Here is a 17,352-nt window from a genome sequence, read left to right on the forward strand (position 1 = left end):
GCCTTGGGTCAGTCATAACTCTTGTAGGAGTTGTCCTTGAAAGGGCAGCTGCTGTAAGAACTCTCTCAGCCCCACCTACCTCATAGGGTGTCTGTTGTGGGGGAGGAAGGTAAAGGAGATTGTGAGCCGCTCTTGAGACTCTTCGGAGTGGAGGGCGGGATTTAAATCCAATTTCTTCTTCTTCTTCTTCTTCTTCTTCTGGCGCAATTGGAGAGATGTCGTGGGAAAGCATTTGTGCCATCTCTAAGGTTGCCAACTTCCAGGTGGAGCCTGGAGGTCTCCCAGAATTCCAATCTCCAGGCTATAGGCATCAGTTTTCCCTTTTTAAAAAATGGCTGCTTTGCAGGGTGGACTTTATGATATTATACATTTTTGAGTTTCCCCAACCTCACCCTTCCTGATCTCCACCCCCCAATCTCCAGGAATTTCACAACCTGGAATTGGCAACCCAAAAACTGAGATACAACCTGAAGCATTTTCCAAGACAGATCTCTGAACCTTCTTCTCTTCAGCTGTTTTTTTTTGTGTGTGTGGCATCGTTTCATGACTGCCAACATGTAAAAACAACTCTCAAACACTTGCTGGTCTCCTTCCTGCAGCCGTGGCCGACACTACTGAAGAACTGGACGTACCTCGCGGTGACACACCCTGGATACATGGCCTTTCTCACGTATGATGAAGTGAAGCAGCGACTGCAGGCATACACCAGCAAACCTGGCAGGTGAAACAAGGCCTCTGGCTCTGCTTGCTTCTCTTCGCATTTGTGCAGCGCTTTCAACATTCAGAGGGTGTGCTCAGGCTGCACTGAACAATGTGTTTTGCTACTAGGTTTTTACTGTGTAAGAAGAGCAAAAATCTAGCTGCAAAACACATCATTGAATGTAGTGTGGGTGCACCCAGAGTTCCTTCTAAGGATGCCAGCCTCTAGGTCAGGGGTATCAAACATGCAGTTCACGGGTCTCCTATCAGACCTCCGAGCAACTGGCTATCATCTGCTTCCTTCTCCTTATATCTTGCTTCCTTCTGCATAACAGCTTGCTTTGCAAGGCTTGCTCAATTGCACAGGAGCTACAAAGCAAAACCTCTGTTTTCTCCATTGGCTGAGACTCCTCCCTTGGGGAGGAAGGGGGGAAGAATAGCTTGCTTTCTCTCAATTGCACAGCAAAGCTACTGAACTAAGCCTGTCTTCCTTCTATTGGCTGAGGCTCCCCCCCAGTCCCCTGGGGAAGGAAGGAAAGAGCCAGAACTTCCTTTGCTCAGTTCCCTGGATCCCATGGGAGAAATACAAAGAAAGCATCTTTAAGACCAATGAGTGCTAACGTTTTAAGTATGTTTTGCATTTTTTAAAATATAAACATTTGTGTTTGTCTGTGTTCTTTATAAAATTTATATCTCTGCTACCTAATCTTATATAGGTGCGCATATGGCCCGGCCCAACCTGACATGGCCCAGCCCATGAGGTCTGATTTATGTCAGATTTGGCCCTCATAACAAATAAGCCTCAACAGTAAAGCTGCCTGTAATACTGTTTCAGATTCCTTTGTCTTAGAGACTCTTCCCACATTCCATCATCCAACGAAACGGGAGAGTTTTCTCCAGAGCTAGTGCTGTAAGAAGCGTTTCGTTGGATGTTGGAATGTGGGAAGAGTCTCTAAGACAAAGGAATCTGAAACAGTATTACAGGCAGCTTTACTGTTGAGGCTTATTTTGACCCACTATTTTCAGCAATTTCACAATTGATGAAAGTTTCAGTTTAACATCTGCAAGACTGATGACAGAATTTCCAGAACTTAAATCGTCTGCATTCGAAATTCGGACCGCGCTAGCACTTCACCCGCGGAGTCGGGTGAATGTCTATGAGAGCTTTAAAGTCAAGAAATTGACACGCACAAGCGGAGAGTCTTTTTAGGAACCTTAATTCTGTCTTTGCATTTTGCATGAGTGTTACATGAATTTTTGTAGAATAGAATGAACTTTTGTAGAAGTGTAATGAATTGTATTGCAACAGTGCTGAATTTCCATTGATGTATATTGTTGCACTGTTAAGTATTTTCAGGATTCTTTCGTTATTTCCCCACATTTTCTGCTGTTATTTTATCCCACCTGGGGATTGGCAACTCCTAGGCTCTTGGCCCCCCCCCCCCGCTCTGCATCAACTCTGCCTTCCGTGGTGCCGTTCCAACGCCTGCAAACGCCCAAGGAAGCATCCTCCCAGCTCTCTGCAACACGGCACACCAGCTGCCTGTTCCAGCTTCTTGAAACGCTGCCCGGTCTCCTGAACGAACCTGACCGCAAATCTTGGCATTCACCGTTGGGTGCAGAGTAAATCGTACTGGGTTGGGTCAAAGTCCAGCTTAGCAGGAAGCTTTCAAAGCAGCTATGAAAATAAAAATAAAAACGACGAGCCTGCTGGACTTTGTCACAAGCCTGGAGGCCTATATAAGCTTCCGACAGCCGTTTGTGGTGTGGGGGAGAGAGAGAGAAGTGTGTGTAACAAGCCACAGACGACTTACGGTGACTCCTTAGAAAGGGGCTTCAAACTCATGTGTTGTGAGGGCCAGATCTGTCAGAAATGAGACCTTGTTGGGCCGGGCCACGTGTGTACCTATTTAAGATTAGGTAGCAGAGATATAACTTTATAAAGGACACAGACAAACACACATAAAGATTTTTTGTTACAGCTTAAAACATTAGCACTTGTTGGTCTTAAAAGTGCTTGCTTTGTATCTCTCCCATGGGATCCAGGGAACTGGGCAAAGGAACCTCTGGCTCTTTTCTTCCTTCTTCAGGCGACTGGGAAGGGGAGGAGCCTCAGCCAATAGAAGGAAGAGAGGCTTGGCTCAGTAGCTCTGCTGTGCAATTGAGAGAGCCTGGCAAAGCAAGCTATTATCTCTCTGCCCCCTTCCTCCCTAAGGGAGGAGCCTCAGCCAATGGAGAAAACAGAGGTTTTGCTCTGTAGCTCCTGTGGTGTTGAGCAAGCCTGGCAAAGCAAGTTGAGATGCAGAAGGAAGCAAGAGAGGGAGAAGGAACCAGATGACAGTCAGTTGCTCGGGGACCTGATAGGAGCCCTCCAGGGGCCTGATTCGGCCCTTGGGCTACATGATTGACACCCCTGCCTTAGACTTTTCATGAGAAACAGAGGTGGGTTTGCCATTGCCTGCCTCTGTGTAGCAACCCTGGACTTCTTTGGTGGTCTGTAGCTTCCATAGGAAATAATGGATAGGGGCACCTTCTTTGGGAGCTCATAGAATTGAACTCCCTGGTCCAATCTTTTTGAAACTTAGGGGGTATATTGAGGAGAGCCACTGGATGCTCTACTGAAAATCTGGTGCCTCTACCTCAAAAAACAGGGCCCCCAGAGCCCCAGATACCCGCAGATCAATTCTCCATTATTTTCTATGGGAATACGCCTCCTTAGGGAATCATGAGCTCCCAGCAGACATTTCCCTCCCTTCCCCCCGCTTTCTGATTACCTGAAGCGGGGGAAGGGCCTCCAAACCGGGGGACCCCCTGCCCCCACCTGGGGATTGGCAACCCTACTCGCCATTGCCTCCCTCCGCGTAGCAACCCTGGGCTTCCTTAGCCAAGGTCAGCCCTGCTTAGCTTCCGAGAGACAGTGAGATCAGGCTAAGCTGGGCCACCCACGTTAAGGCAAGTCATCAAGAGAGGTGGTTGGCCATTCCTGCCTCCGCATAGCATATGGAGCAGAGGTCCATCAGTGGCTATTCGCCACAGCGTATTGTTGGAACTGTCTGGGGCAGTGATGCTCTGTATTCTTGGTGCTTGGGGGAGGAGGGAAGGCAAAATAGAAGGGCTTCTAGCCCCACTTGTGAACCTCCTGATGGCACTTGGGTTTGTTTGTTTTTTAGGCCACTGTGTGACACAGAGTGTTGGATTGGATGGGCCATTGGCCTGATCCAGCATGGCTTCTCTTATGTTCTTCTATAGAGCAGAGGTCCATGAGTGGCTATTAGCCACAAGGTACAGATGGAACTCTCTGTCTGGGGCAGTGATGCTCTGTATTCTTTGGTGCTTGGGACGGGCAACAGTGGGAGGGCTTCTAGTGTCCTTGTCCCACTGATGGACCTCCTGATGGCATCTGGGTTTTTTGGCCACTGTGTGACCCAGAGTGTTGGACTGGATGGGCCATTGGCCTGATCCAACATGGCTTCTCTTATGTTCTTATGTGACACAGAGTGTTGGACTGGATGGGCGATTGGCCTGATCCAACATGGCTTCTCTTATGTGACACAGAGTGTTGGACTGGATGGGCCATTGGCGTGATCCAATATGGCTTCTCTTATGTTCTTCTGTGACAAAGAGTGTTGGACTGGGTGGGCCATTGGCCTGATCCAACATGGCTTCTCTTATGTTCTTCTGTGACAAAGAGTGTTGGACTGGATGGGCCATTGGCCTGATCCAACATGGCTTCTCTTATGTTCTTCTGTGACCCAGAGTGTTGGACTGGATGGGCCATTGGCCTGATCCAACAGGGCTTCTCTTCTGTTCTGTTCTTAACAGAGGTGATTGGCCATTGCTTGCCTCTGCATAGCAACCCTGGACTTCCTTGCTGGTCTCCCATCCAAGAACTGACCAGGGTTGTGCCTGCTTAGCTTCTGAGCTCTCATGAGATCTGATCAGCCTGGGCTATCCAGGATCAGGTGCGTTACCTGTGTCAAAAATGCCTTCCTGAATAATCCCGCTACCTCCTTTGGTATAACAACCCCTGCTAATCCCCACAAGACTGACTGCCTGCTTTCTTTTCTTCTCTCCTCCCCCCACCCCAGCTACATTTTTCGACTTAGCTGCACCCGCCTGGGCCAGTGGGCCATCGGCTACGTGACGGAGAATGGGAACATCCTACAGACCATTCCCCAAAACAAGCCCCTCTTCCAGGCGCTGATCGATGGACACAAAGAAGGCTTGTGAGTGACGGGGCTCAGAGAGATGGAAAACAGGATGCAGGCCTCTTTTTTGTAGCAGGAACTCCTTTGCATATTAGGCCACACACCCCCTGATGCAGCCAATCCTCCTGGAGCTTACAGTAGGCCCCGTACGAAGAGCCCTGTAAGCTCTTGGAGGATTGGCTACATCAGGAGGGCGTGGCCTAATATCCAAATGAGCTTCTGCTAGAATTCCATCCCTGCACACACCCCTGATGTATCCAATCCACTTGAAGCTTACAGTAGGCCCTGTACTAAGAGCCCTGTGAGCTCTTGGAGGATTGGCTACATCAGGGTATGTGGCTAATATGCAAATGAGATCCTGCTACAAAAATAGCCCTGAACGGGAGGCATGGCTGGAGGCCTGGGGTTCCTTCTTGCAAAATCTGACTGAGATGGGGGGAGTTAGCACCCATTTGTCATGGGGCTCATTTTTTGGAATGGACAATTTTGAATTTCCAGCAGTTTTTAAAGTTCTACTGAAAAATATTGGTTATAAGCAGGGCTTTTTTGTGTAGCAGGAACTCCTTTGCCTATTAGGCAGAATCAGTAAAATGCAAACATTATGGCATATGAGCTATAACGCTATTCCCGAGGAGACAAAAGAGAGGAAGGAGCCGAAGGCTAGAGAGGAACTCTCTTGTCTTACCCCTAAGCTTGGCAACACAGTCCATTTTGCAGGCCCTGTGGAATTGAGCCAAGTCCTCCAGCAGCTATCACCAAGAAGGCTCTGGCTCTGGTGGAGGCCAGACAAATATTCCTTGACTCTGGGATCCTCAGCAAGTTGTTATTTGAGGAGTGTAATGCCCTGTTGTTGGCTGGCCAGAGGAACTGGTTGATCACTGTGCGAGACAGGATATTAAATCTGCAGGGATATGTGCCGGATATAATGCAATGTAATATCAAATCGACCACTAGAGGGAGTAAAGCATGTGTGGAACAGGGGGGAAAAAACCAAAGCAACAGGGACACACAAACAACAGTAATGAGAATGCAGAAAAGTCCTTAATCTAACTCATTTTATGCATTCAACAAATGCATGCCCATGCTATCCAGGAAATATACATTATATTTAGATGAACTTGAATGCGCATCTCTTTCCATCATGAAACGTCTCGCTCCACCAAACACTGACTGATCCAGACGGTCGTTCTGATGTCCTTCTCCTCTCTCCCTGCAGCTACCTCTTTCCCGACGGGAAGAATTTCAATCCCAACCTGACTGCGTTAATGAAGGCCTCCTCTCAGAGCAGAATCCAGGTCTCGCAAGTAAGGCCTTCCGCTTTTTCTAAACCTTCCCAGCCGCACCTGCCCCGATGGATGTGGTTCACCCAAACAGTAATTCAACACGTGGAATTCACCGCCACAGGGAGTGGTGGCTGCTACAAGGGAGCCATTGCCAGCCTGAGTAGATAGTATTAACTTCGATGGACCAAAGGTCATCCACCTGAATGTGTCTCCAAAGGCAAGAGACGCTCAGAGGTGGTTTGCCATTGCCTGCCTCTGCGTAGCAACCGTGGACTTTCTCCGCAGTCTCCCATCCAAGTCCTAACGATGGCCAGCCCTGTTTAGCTTCTGAATGCCGACAAGATTAGGTTCGCCGGAGTTATTTAGGGCACTAGGTGGCCTTTACGATGCACATTTAGGGCTTGTAGCCAGGGGTGGAATTCTAGCAGGAGTTCCTTTGCATATTAGACCACACCCCCCCCCCGATGTAGCCAATCCTCCAGAGCTTACAAAAAAGAGCCTTTTAAGCTCTTGGAGGATTGGCTACATCAGGGGTGAGCGGCCTAATATGCAAAGGAACTCCTGCTAGAATTCCACAAAAAAGAGCCTTGTAAGCTCTTGGAGGATTGGCTACATCAGGGAGGTGTGGCCTAATATAATAATAATAATAATAATAATAATAATAATAATAATAATAATAATAATAATAATAATAATAATAATAATAATATTTTATTTTTATATCCCGCCCTCCCCGCTAGGCGGGCTCAGGGCGGCTAACAGACATGGGAGTCCCATGATTCACATTAAACAATATAACAGACATGGGAGTCCCATGATTCGCATAAAACATAGCAATTTAAGCATTAATTACAAATAAGTTATTTAAAATACATAAAACATATAAAATAGGTGCTAAAATGATATAGTCCTGATGTATATAAGATGGCTAAGTATCTGTTCGTTTGTTAATCAGGTAATATGCAAAGGAGCTCCTGCTAGAATTCCACAAAAAAGAGCCTTGTAAGCTCTTGGAGGATTGGCTGCATCAGGGGTGCGTGGCCTAATATGCAAAGGAGCTCCTGCTAGAATTTCACCCCTGCCTGTAGCCATGGTGGCGTTTGGAGGCAATGCCCCCATCGAATGAGCACCACCCCTGCAAAAGAAATATATATATATTTTTATTTTTATTGCATGTGGAGTATCCATAACGATCCCAGGCACAGTCAGAGAAGCTTCAGTTTGATTTCCTTTTCTTTTTTTTTTCCAGGCAGGAAATAAATAGTTTTTTAAAAAACGCAAAATGAAATAAAATCAAATTGCAAAAAAAAAGAAACCGAAATAAAATTGCAACGTGCAAAAGAGAGAGGGTCGGCAATCCCCCCCTCCCCTCCAACTTATGTAGGCGAGGAAGCGAGTAGAGTCACGAGGGCTGTGGGTGGGGAAGAGTCACTGTTGGCAGCTTCCAACTCTCTTACCTCTAAAGCAGGGGGGGGGCAATGGTAGCTCTCCAGATGTTCTTTTGCCTACAACTCCCATCAGCCCAGCCAGCATGGCCAATGGCTGGGGCTGATGGGAGTTGTAGGCAAAAGAACATCTGAGAGCTACCCTTGGCTACTCCTGCTCTAAAGAAATTCTCCAATGCCCCACCACCCAAAATTTTCTGGCCACACCCAGGGCTGGCCCTAGACTGTCTGGCAACCCTAGACAAGGCTATCTTCTGGCGCCTCCCTGCTCTGATAATGTCACAGAGTCATAGAACCACAGAGCTGGAAGGGCCCATAGAGGCCATCTAGTCCAACCCTCTGCTTTAGGCTGATCCTGCTTTAGGCAGGATCAGCCTAAAGCATCTCCGACAAATAAGCATCCAGCGGTGTTCTGAAGACTCCTAATGAAGGGGAGCTCCCCACCTCCCTAGGCAGCTGGTTCCACCTCTGAACTACTCTGACTGTAAAAATAAAATTCAAAAGAAGAAGAAGATAGAAGATAATGGATTTATATCCCGCACTCCACCCTGAAGAGTCTCAGAGCGGCTCACAATCTCCTTTCCCTTCCCCCCCCCCCCCACAACAGACACCCTGTGAGGTAGATGACGATATTGGATTTATATCCCGCCCTCCACTCCGAAGAGTCTCAGAGCGGCTCACAATCTCCTTTCCCTCCCCCCCCCCCACAACAGACACCCTGTGAGGTAGATGAAGATATTGGATTTATATCCCGCCCTCCACCCTGAAGAGTCTCAGAGCGGCTCACAATCTCCTTAACCTTCCTCCCCCACAACAGACACCCTGTGAGGTAGATGAAGATATTGGATTTATATCCCGCCCTCCACCCTGAAGAGTCTCAGAGCGGCTCACAATCTCCTTTCCCTTCCCCCCCCCCACAACAGACACCCTGTGAGGTAGATGACGATATTGGATTTATATCCCGCCCTCCACTCCGAAGAGTCTCAGAGCGGCTCACAATCTCCTTTCTCTGCCCCCCCCCCCCACAACAGACACCCTGCGAGGTAGATGAAGATATTGGATTTATATCCCGCCCTCCACCTGAAGAGTCTCAGAGCGGCTCACAATCTCCTTTCCCTTCCCCCCCCCCCACAACAGACACCCTGTGAGGTAGATGAAGATATTGGATTTATATCCCGCCCTCCACCCTGAAGAGTCTCAGAGCGGCTCACAATCTCCTTTCCCTTCCTCCCCACAACAGACACCCTGTGAGGTGGGTGGGGCTGGAGAGGGCTCTCACAGCAGCTGCCCTTTCAAGGACAACCTCTGCCAGAGCTATGGCTGTCCCAAGGCCATGCCAGCAGCTGGAAGTGGAGTGGGGAATCAAACCCGGTTCTCCCAGATAAGAGTCCGTACACTTAACCAGTACACCAAACTGGCTCTCCTGATATCCTAAAAAAAATCCTAATATCCAGCTGGTACCTTTCTGCTTGTAATTTCAGCCCATTGCTTTGGGGTCCTATCCTCGGCTGCCAGAAGTCATGGGGGGGGGGGGAATGCCCAATTCTGTATCCTCAGAAGGCTGGTGCCCTAGGCAATCCCTAGTTTGCCTCGTGGCAGGGCTGGCTCTGGCCACACCCCTGCTGGGTCCACGTCGGGTCACACGCTCAGAGATGTGCAGAAGCCTTCTTTTGATTCTTCCTCCTCTTGCCGCCCCTCTCCCAGGAGCAGTTCGAGCTCTACTGCCAGGTGGGCTCCACCTTCCAGCTCTGCAAGATCTGCGCCTGAGAACGATAAGGACGTCCGGATCCAGCCTTGCGGGCATCTGCTGTGCCGTGGCTGCCTCGACACCTGGCAGGTGAGCTCCTGACCCCGGGGGTGGAACCGGTGGTTGAAGTTCCCAAGGAAGTTCCTGGTGGGCGGCTGCTGCCCTCGAGGAGCATCAGGGCTGGATTAACAATTAGGCCAAGTAGGCACTGGCCTATGGGGCCCTATGCCATGATGGGCCCCAGGTTGGCTCCCCTCCCCGCGGTTTCCCCCCTGCTTGCAGCCCTCCCAGCCTGCACGCACAGCCACAAAATGAATCAACAATGATAGAACAAAGTGGCCAAAAAATTTATAAAGACACCCCAAATGAGAGCAAGTTTGGTGTAGTGGTTAAGTGCGTGGACTTTGGGAGAACCGGGTTTGATTCCCCACTCCTCCAGTTGCACCTGCTGGAGTGGCCTTGGGTCAGCCGTAGCTCTGGCAGAGGTTGTCCTTGAAAGGGCAGACTCTTATCTGGGAGAACCGGGTTTGATTCCCCACTCCTCCACTTGCAGCTGCTGGAATGGCCTTGGGTCAGCCAGAGCTCTGGCAGAGGTTGTCCTTGAAAGGGCAGACTCTTATCTGGGAGAACCGGGTTTGATTCCCCACTCCTCCACTTGCACCTGCTGAGATGGGGCGGTGTCCTTGACTGGGGTGTCTCCCAATTCAGCCCTGACCAGGCTGTTCCTGGCCCCACAAAACTGGTCCAAAAACAGGGCTTTGTTTTGGAGCAGGAGCCCAGGAGGATGGGCTACATCAGGGGTGTGTGACCCAGGGACGGAATTCTAGCAGGGACTCCTTTGCATATTAGGCTACACCCCCCTGATGCAACCCATCCTCCTGGGTCTTGCAGTAGGCCCTGTAAGAAGAGCCCTGTAAGCTCTTGGAGGATTGGCTGCATCAGGGGTGTGTGGCCTAACAGGCAAAGGAGTTCCTGCTACAAAAAAAGCCCCGCGTGTCGGTACTCAATCCCGCTCAGTCAGGGCAGAGACAAACAGAGGTGGCTTGCCATTGCCTGCCTCCGTGTAGCAGCCCTGGTCTTTTTTGGTGGTCTCCCATCCAAATACTCTCCAGGGTTGTTGACCCCAATTAGCTTCTGATATCTGATAAGATCAGGCTAGCCTGGGCCATCCAGGTTAAGACAGAGGTGTGTAATGTATTGGCTGAAATACGCGCCCACGCGCTAGAGATGCCTGGGATAACCCAGCCGCCTCTGTGCGTGGCCTCGTCGCCACTGTAACGTACTCGACGCGGAGACGAGAGTAGGGCAACATTCTTTAATGGGAGCACGTTGCAAGAGAGGGAACACGCGGGCCGGGCCCCGCTTATGTACATTTACCCGGTTCAGCCTCCTGTACAGGTCAGGCCAATCCTGGCCTGTTAAACTTCCCGCCGCGGATGTGGTAGGCGGGGATTCCGCGCCCCGCACTAGAGATGCCTGGGATAACCCAGCCGCCTCTGCGCGTGGGCGCGTATTTCAGCCAATACATTACACTCCTCCCCCCCTAGTTAACGAATATAGTCTTTAAGATGCGCGGGCGGTCGGCTCTCCCTGGTGGACCGTCTGGGAAGGTCCTGTGGGGGGGCCGCTGCTTCCCTGGCGGGCACGTCTGGGGGTTGTGGTGCCGCCAGAGGCGGCGGGGTTGTGGTTCCTCGGGTCGGTCGGGCTCGGTGGGCCCCTGCACGTCAGGCGTCGGCCCTGCCGTCGTTGGGGGCGCGTCGTCTGGTCGGCCTCTGGTTGGCTCCGCCTCCTCTATGTCCGCCGGGTCCTCGGGCAGCGTCCGGCGGCGTAGCTGGTCGATGTGCCGCCGTAGGACCTGGCCCCCCTCGGTCGATATGTCGTAGTGGCGGGACCCCGTTACTCGTAACACTCTGCCCGCCACCCATTCGGGTCCCCTAGCGTAGTTCCGGGCATAAACTGGGTCGCCTGCGAAGAACCCCCTTGCCGCGTCCCGGACCTCGGGACTTCCGCTGGGGTCAGCGGTCCTGTCGGGGTGTAGTCGGTCCAGCCGCGTTATGAGTTTGCACCCCATGAGGAGCTCGGCCGGACTAACCCCGGTGGCCGGGTTGGGGGTGACCCGGTTATCGAAAAGGAACGCAGCTAGTCTGTGGTCCCAGTCTCCCTGAACGATGCGGCTTAAGGCTTCCTTGGTTGTGCGGACCATCCGCTCCGCCTGGCCGTTGGTGGCCGGGTGAAAGGGGGCGGAGCGAATGTGTTTAATCAGGTATCTATTGAGGAACCCTTGGAAGTCCGCCGATGTGAATGCTGACCCGTTATCTGAGACTATGGTATCCGGGATACCGTGTGTGCACAAGACCCTGCGCAGCGCTCTGATGGCGGCGGCCGCTGAGGTGGACCCTACGGGAATGACCTCCAGCCATTTGGAGTAGGCGTCCACAATGATCATGAAGATTTGACCCTGGAATGGCCCCGCAAAATCGATGTGGAGCCTCGACCAGGGCTTCCGGGTGGACTCCCACCGTGTGGCGGGGGCGCTGGGGGGCTCAGGCCTTGACTCCTGACACGTTTGACACCTGCGCACCCACGTCTCAATCTCCCCGTCCATTCCCGGCCACCAGACGTAGCTCCTGGCTAACGCCTTCATTCGGACTATGCCGGGATGGGTCTCGTGTAGGGATTCCAGGACTCGCTTTTGCAGCGGAGGCGGGACCACCACCCTGCTTCCCCATAATAGGCACCCCTTGTGCGCGGCTAGTTCCTCCCTCCTGGTCGTGTATGGTTTGAATTCTTCCCCCATGTTCCCCTCCGGCCAGCCCCTCATCACCCAGTCGAGCACCCTCGCCAGTGTTTTGTGTTTCTGTGTTGTCTTGGTGACCTCCGCCGCGTGGAGGGGCTGCTCCGGGAGGCTCTCTATCATCATGACCTGGTGTGCGGGGGCGGGGTCTGGGCCTACTTCTGGGAGCGGCAAGCGGCTGAGCGCGTCCGCGTGGCCCATGGCCTTGCCTGCCCTGTGCACCAGTGTGTACGTGTAGGAGTTGAGGAATTGGTTCCACCTCAACACGCGCTGTGAGAGAATTTGGGGGGTTTGCCGGTCAGGGGCCAACAGGCCTAGGAGAGGCTTGTGGTCGGTGGCAATAGTGAACCTCCGCCTGTACAGATATTCGTGGAACTTGCGGACCCCCGCCACGATTGCCAGTGCCTCTTTGTCTATCTGCGCGTAATTGCGCTCGGCTGGAGTAAGCGTGCGGGAGTAGTATGCCACCGGGACCTCCCTCCCGTCCGGGAGTTGGTGCCCCAGGACTGCCCCCACTCCGTAGGGCGACGCATCGCACGCCAAGATGACGGGGAGACCCTCGTCAAAATGGTGGAGCACCGCATTAGATACTAGGATGTCCTTGACCGCCTGGAATGCGGCGGCTTGCCTTTTTCCCCACACCCACGGGGCCTTTTTGTCCAGTAACCTGTGGAGGGGCTCAGCGAGGGCTGCCTTGTGGGGGAGGAACGAATGATAAAAGTTCAGCACCCCCAAGAAGCTTTGGAGCTCTGCCTTGCAGGTGGGAGCCGGGGCCTGCAGGATGGCTCGAGTTTTTTCTTCTGTTGGGTGGATTCCCGCGGAGTCTACGGCGAAACCCAGGAACTCCACCCGTGGGACCCCCAGCAAGCATTTTTCCCGTTTGACCTTGAGCCCCGCTGTCTGGAACCGGCGGAGCACCTCTCTCAAGCGATTTCCGAACTCTTCGGGGCCGGGGGCGGCGATTAAAACGTCGTCGAAAAACGGCTGCACTCCGGGGATCCCTTTAAGGAGAGCGTCCATTATACTCTGAAAAATCCCCGGAGCGACGCTTACCCCGAACTGTAGCCTCTTCACCCGGAAGGCCCCCCTGTGTGTCACTATGGTTTGGGCTTCCGCCGTCTTGGCGTCTACTGGGAGCTGTTGGTAGGCCTGGGCCAGGTCCAGCTTCCCAAAGACCTTAGACCCCGCTAGAGCAGCCAGGACGTGGCTCACCACCGGCACTGGGTAGGGGTTGTCCTGTAGTGCCTTGTTTATCGTGCACTTATAGTCGGCACAGATTCGCACGTCCCCGTTTGGCTTGATGGGGGTTACTATGGGGGTCTCCCAGGGGGCGTAGTCCACCGGCTCCAGGACGCCCTGGGCCGTGAGGCGGTCTAGTTCCGCCTCTATCTTCGGTTTCAAGGCAAAAGGGACCCTCCTCGCCTTGAGCCGAATCGGCCTGACCGTGGGGTCTAGTGGTAGGGAATTGCCGGCCCTTTGTAGCACCCCAGGGACCCATCGAACACGTCCGGGAACTCTCGGCAAACCTCCCCGAACCCCTTGGGCGCTAGGGTTTGCTCCACCCCCTCCACGCGGATTCCCAGGGGCTTGAACCATGCTAGTCCCAACAGGGTAGTCAGCTGTCGCTTCACCACCAAGATGTCCAGCGGGCCGCGGAAGGGCCCCCGCTCGACTTGCACCCGGGCCCACCCCGCGATTTGTACTGGGTTTCTCTGGAAGTCCCTGAGTATTAAGTCCGCCGGCCTGAGTTGCAGCCGCCGGCCGGGGCACAGCCCCCTCAGGGTGTCCTCGGCTATTATGGAAAGGGAGGATCCTGAGTCCACTTCCATTTGGCAGGGGCTTCCCTCTGCATTCTGCCAACATTCTATCAACCGCACTTTACCAGCTGCACGTATTAACTGCACTGACTTCTGCACTTTATCAACATCTAAGACTGAATACGATTCTAAATCCTACAACCCAGAGACAATATATACTGCCACCCCTAAGGACTAGAACTTGAGTTAAATGACTGCTAGCTGCTAATGGAATTTACTAAAGATATTTATTAATTAATTTATTGGATTTTTTAGCCAAATAATTAGTGATTGATTCCTACAATATATTTATATATATCAATTTATATGTAATTATATTTATAATTTCAGCACATCAATTGGTAAGGGGGAGGGATGGTCTGTTTATTAATGGTGCTGAAATTGATCAATTTAATATTATACTAGTTAATTGGAAGGGAAATTGAGTGGACTACTAAATTAATTACTTATGATAATTGGTTAACTGGCAGCAAGTATTGGAAGAACAGACAGGGGAGGATAGAGTGAAAGCCAGGTGAGGATAATTGGGAACAACTGTGAGGAGTATACTGCGAGCCCACTCCAAGTGAGTGTAGATGTTGGCCCAGGGGATTCCAGTGCTCCTGGGGAGGGGAAGATATGACGGTGGGAATAGACAATTATATAAGGGAAGGAGACAGAGACAAACCAGTGCTCGGCCACCTTCCAGTCTATTGCCCATCCCAACGGTGGCAGGTAGTGGGCCTAAGAGGAAATGCTCGTCTCCGTCACTGGTGTTATGCAACGCCAGGTCCATCAATAACAAGACCTCAACCCTTAAGGAGTTCCTGCTTAGGCAGGACGTGGACCTGGCTTGCGTGACCGAGACCTGGGTGCGGGAAGGAGAGACAGTAGCTCTCTCCCAGATGACCCCCCCAGGTTACTCGGTCTTTCACCAGTCACGGAGTAACGGGCGGGGGGAGGGGTGGCATTGCTCATACGGGAGGCTTACTCCTTTAGGGCTCTCCCGGCCCCAAAGATCGATGGCATCGAGTGTGTCGGTCTGTGGTGGGATGTTGGGGAGGGGTTGGCGATCTGGCTGGTGTACCATCCGCCTAACGCACCAGCCAGCGCCTTACCATCACTATTGGAGGCAGTGGCGGGCTGGGCATTGGAGAGCCCGGGACTTATGGTCCTGGGTGACTTCAATGTCCATGTCGACGACACGGCCTCCACTCAGGCGATGGACCTAGTGTCTTCCATGGCGACACTAGGACTCTCTCAATTTGTTACAACACCCACGCATCAGGCCGGACACACACTAGACTTGATCTTTGCGTCTGGGATTTTGGTGAACGATATCGCAGATGAAGCGGTCCCATGGTCGGATCACCTAGCCCTTAAGGCCCGTATGGAGATGCCGCCCCAACCCTGTATGGGCGGAGAGCCTATTTTGGCTCGCCCTCGGGGCCTGATGGACCCGGAACGGTTCCAAACGGCCCTGAGGGACCCTTGGCCCACTGGCGATTCCCTCGATGACCTGGTGGAAGTCTGGCAAGATCAGCTATCCAGGGTCATCGACGAAATCGCACCCCGGCGCCCTCTGCGCCCTCGTATGAAGCTGGCTCCATGGTATACCTTGGAGCTACGCCAGCTGAAGCAAGGGCTCAGACGACTAGAGAGGCGGTGGAGGCATACTCGGGACGAAGTGACGAGAACATCCTATAGAACGTTTATGAAGTCATATGAGATGGCAGTCAAGGCTGCAAAGAAACAATACTTTGCAGCCAAGATTGCATCCGCAAATTCGCGCCCAGCACAATTGTTTAGGGTAATTGGCGATCTTATAACACTGCCACAAGGCAAACCAAACGTTAGAGAATTGGAGATAGGCTGTGAGGCATTTGCGAAATATTTTGCAGATAAAATCTCATCACTCCGCCAAGACCTACCTATCACATTAGATACAGTAAGTCAGACTGAGGCTCCGCGCCTGTCTTCGGATTTACTGCTGGACCACTTCGACCCACTCAGCCTGGAAGAAGTTGATGGAATTCTCTCCGCTGCTCGCCCAACAACATGTGATCTGGACCCTTGCCCCTCCTGGCTGATTAAATCTTGCCAGAGGGAGCTTAGATGTCCTCTACGGGACATCATAAATAGATCCCTCTTAGAGGGGCGTTTTCCAACGCCTCTGAAAGAGGCCTTGGTCCGCCCCCTCTTGAAAAAATCAACAGCAGACCCGGCCGAATTGGCGAACTATCGACCGGTGTCTAACTTACCATTTTTAGGTAAAATCATCGAGAGGGCAGTGGCGTTGCAGCTACAGAGATTTCTAGATGACGCTTCTGTCCTAGACCCGTGCCAGTCTGGCTTCCGACCGGGCCACGGGACCGAGACGGTCTTGGTCGCCTTGGCAGATGACCTCCAACGGCAACTGGATCGAGGCGGTGTAGCAGTGCTGATGTTATTAGATCTGTCGGCTGCATTTGATACGGTCGACCATCGGCTACTGATCCACCGCCTCGCCGACATTGGGGTTAAGGGGTCTGCTTTACAATGGCTCTCCTCTTTCCTCATGGGTCGGGGACAAAGGGTGGCGATCGGGGGTGAACGATCCCAGAGGCGCACACTAGATTGTGGGGTGCCTCAGGGAGCAGTCCTCTCCCCGATGTTATTTAACATCTATATGCGCCCCCTTGCCCAGATTGCCAGGAGGTTTGGGCTGGGCTGCCACCAATATGCGGATGACACCCAGCTCTATCTGCTAATGGACGGCCGGCCCGCCTCCCCCCCCGGAAGACCTGGATCGGGCGTTACAGGCTATCGCAACGTGGCTTAGACTGAGTGGGCTGAAGCTGAATCCGGCAAAGACAGAGGTTCTCTGTGTGGGTCGCGGCGCTCCAGGGAGGGAAATATCCCTCCCGACCTTCGATGGTGTGCAGCTAAAGGCGGCGCAGCAGGTGAAGAGTCTGGGTGTTTTACTGGAGCCTTCATTATCAATGGAGGCCCAGATAACAGCCACTGCCAAGTCAGCTTTCTTCCATCTGAGGCGGGCAAAGCAGTTGGCCCCTTTCCTGGAGCGTCGGGACCTAGCAACGGTGATCCATGCGACGGTCACCTCACGATTGGACTACTGTAACGCCCTCTACATGGGGCTGCCTCTGTGCCGGACCCGGAAGTTACAGCTAGTGCAGAACGCGGCGGCCAGGCTGTTACTTGGTCTCCCAAGATGGGAACATGTACGGCCGGGGCTACGCGAACTGCACTGGTTACCGATTGTATACCGGGTCCAGTACAAAGTGCTGGTTATCACCTTTAAAGCCCTATATGGCCGAGGACCAGCCTACCTGAAGGACCGTCTCTCCCCGTATGAACCCCAGAGAGCACTGAGGTCAGTA

General features: G+C 52.5%; 1 protein-coding gene across 1 annotated transcript in view; it reads left to right on the forward strand.

Moving 5' to 3' along the window:
- The window catches only part of CBLC (Cbl proto-oncogene C), a 41,879-nt gene that overhangs the window by 17,085 nt on the left and 7,442 nt on the right, over nt 1-17,352 (forward strand). The window contains 5 exon segments of the mRNA XM_060257740.1: nt 600-721; nt 4,788-4,925; nt 6,124-6,211; nt 9,340-9,399; nt 9,401-9,472. Coding sequence (XP_060113723.1) covers nt 600-721; nt 4,788-4,925; nt 6,124-6,211; nt 9,340-9,399; nt 9,401-9,472 — 480 coding nt within the window.

The sequence above is a fragment of the Heteronotia binoei genome, chromosome 17 (assembly GCF_032191835.1).
Source record: "Heteronotia binoei isolate CCM8104 ecotype False Entrance Well chromosome 17, APGP_CSIRO_Hbin_v1, whole genome shotgun sequence".
NCBI lineage: Eukaryota > Metazoa > Chordata > Lepidosauria > Squamata > Gekkonidae > Heteronotia > Heteronotia binoei.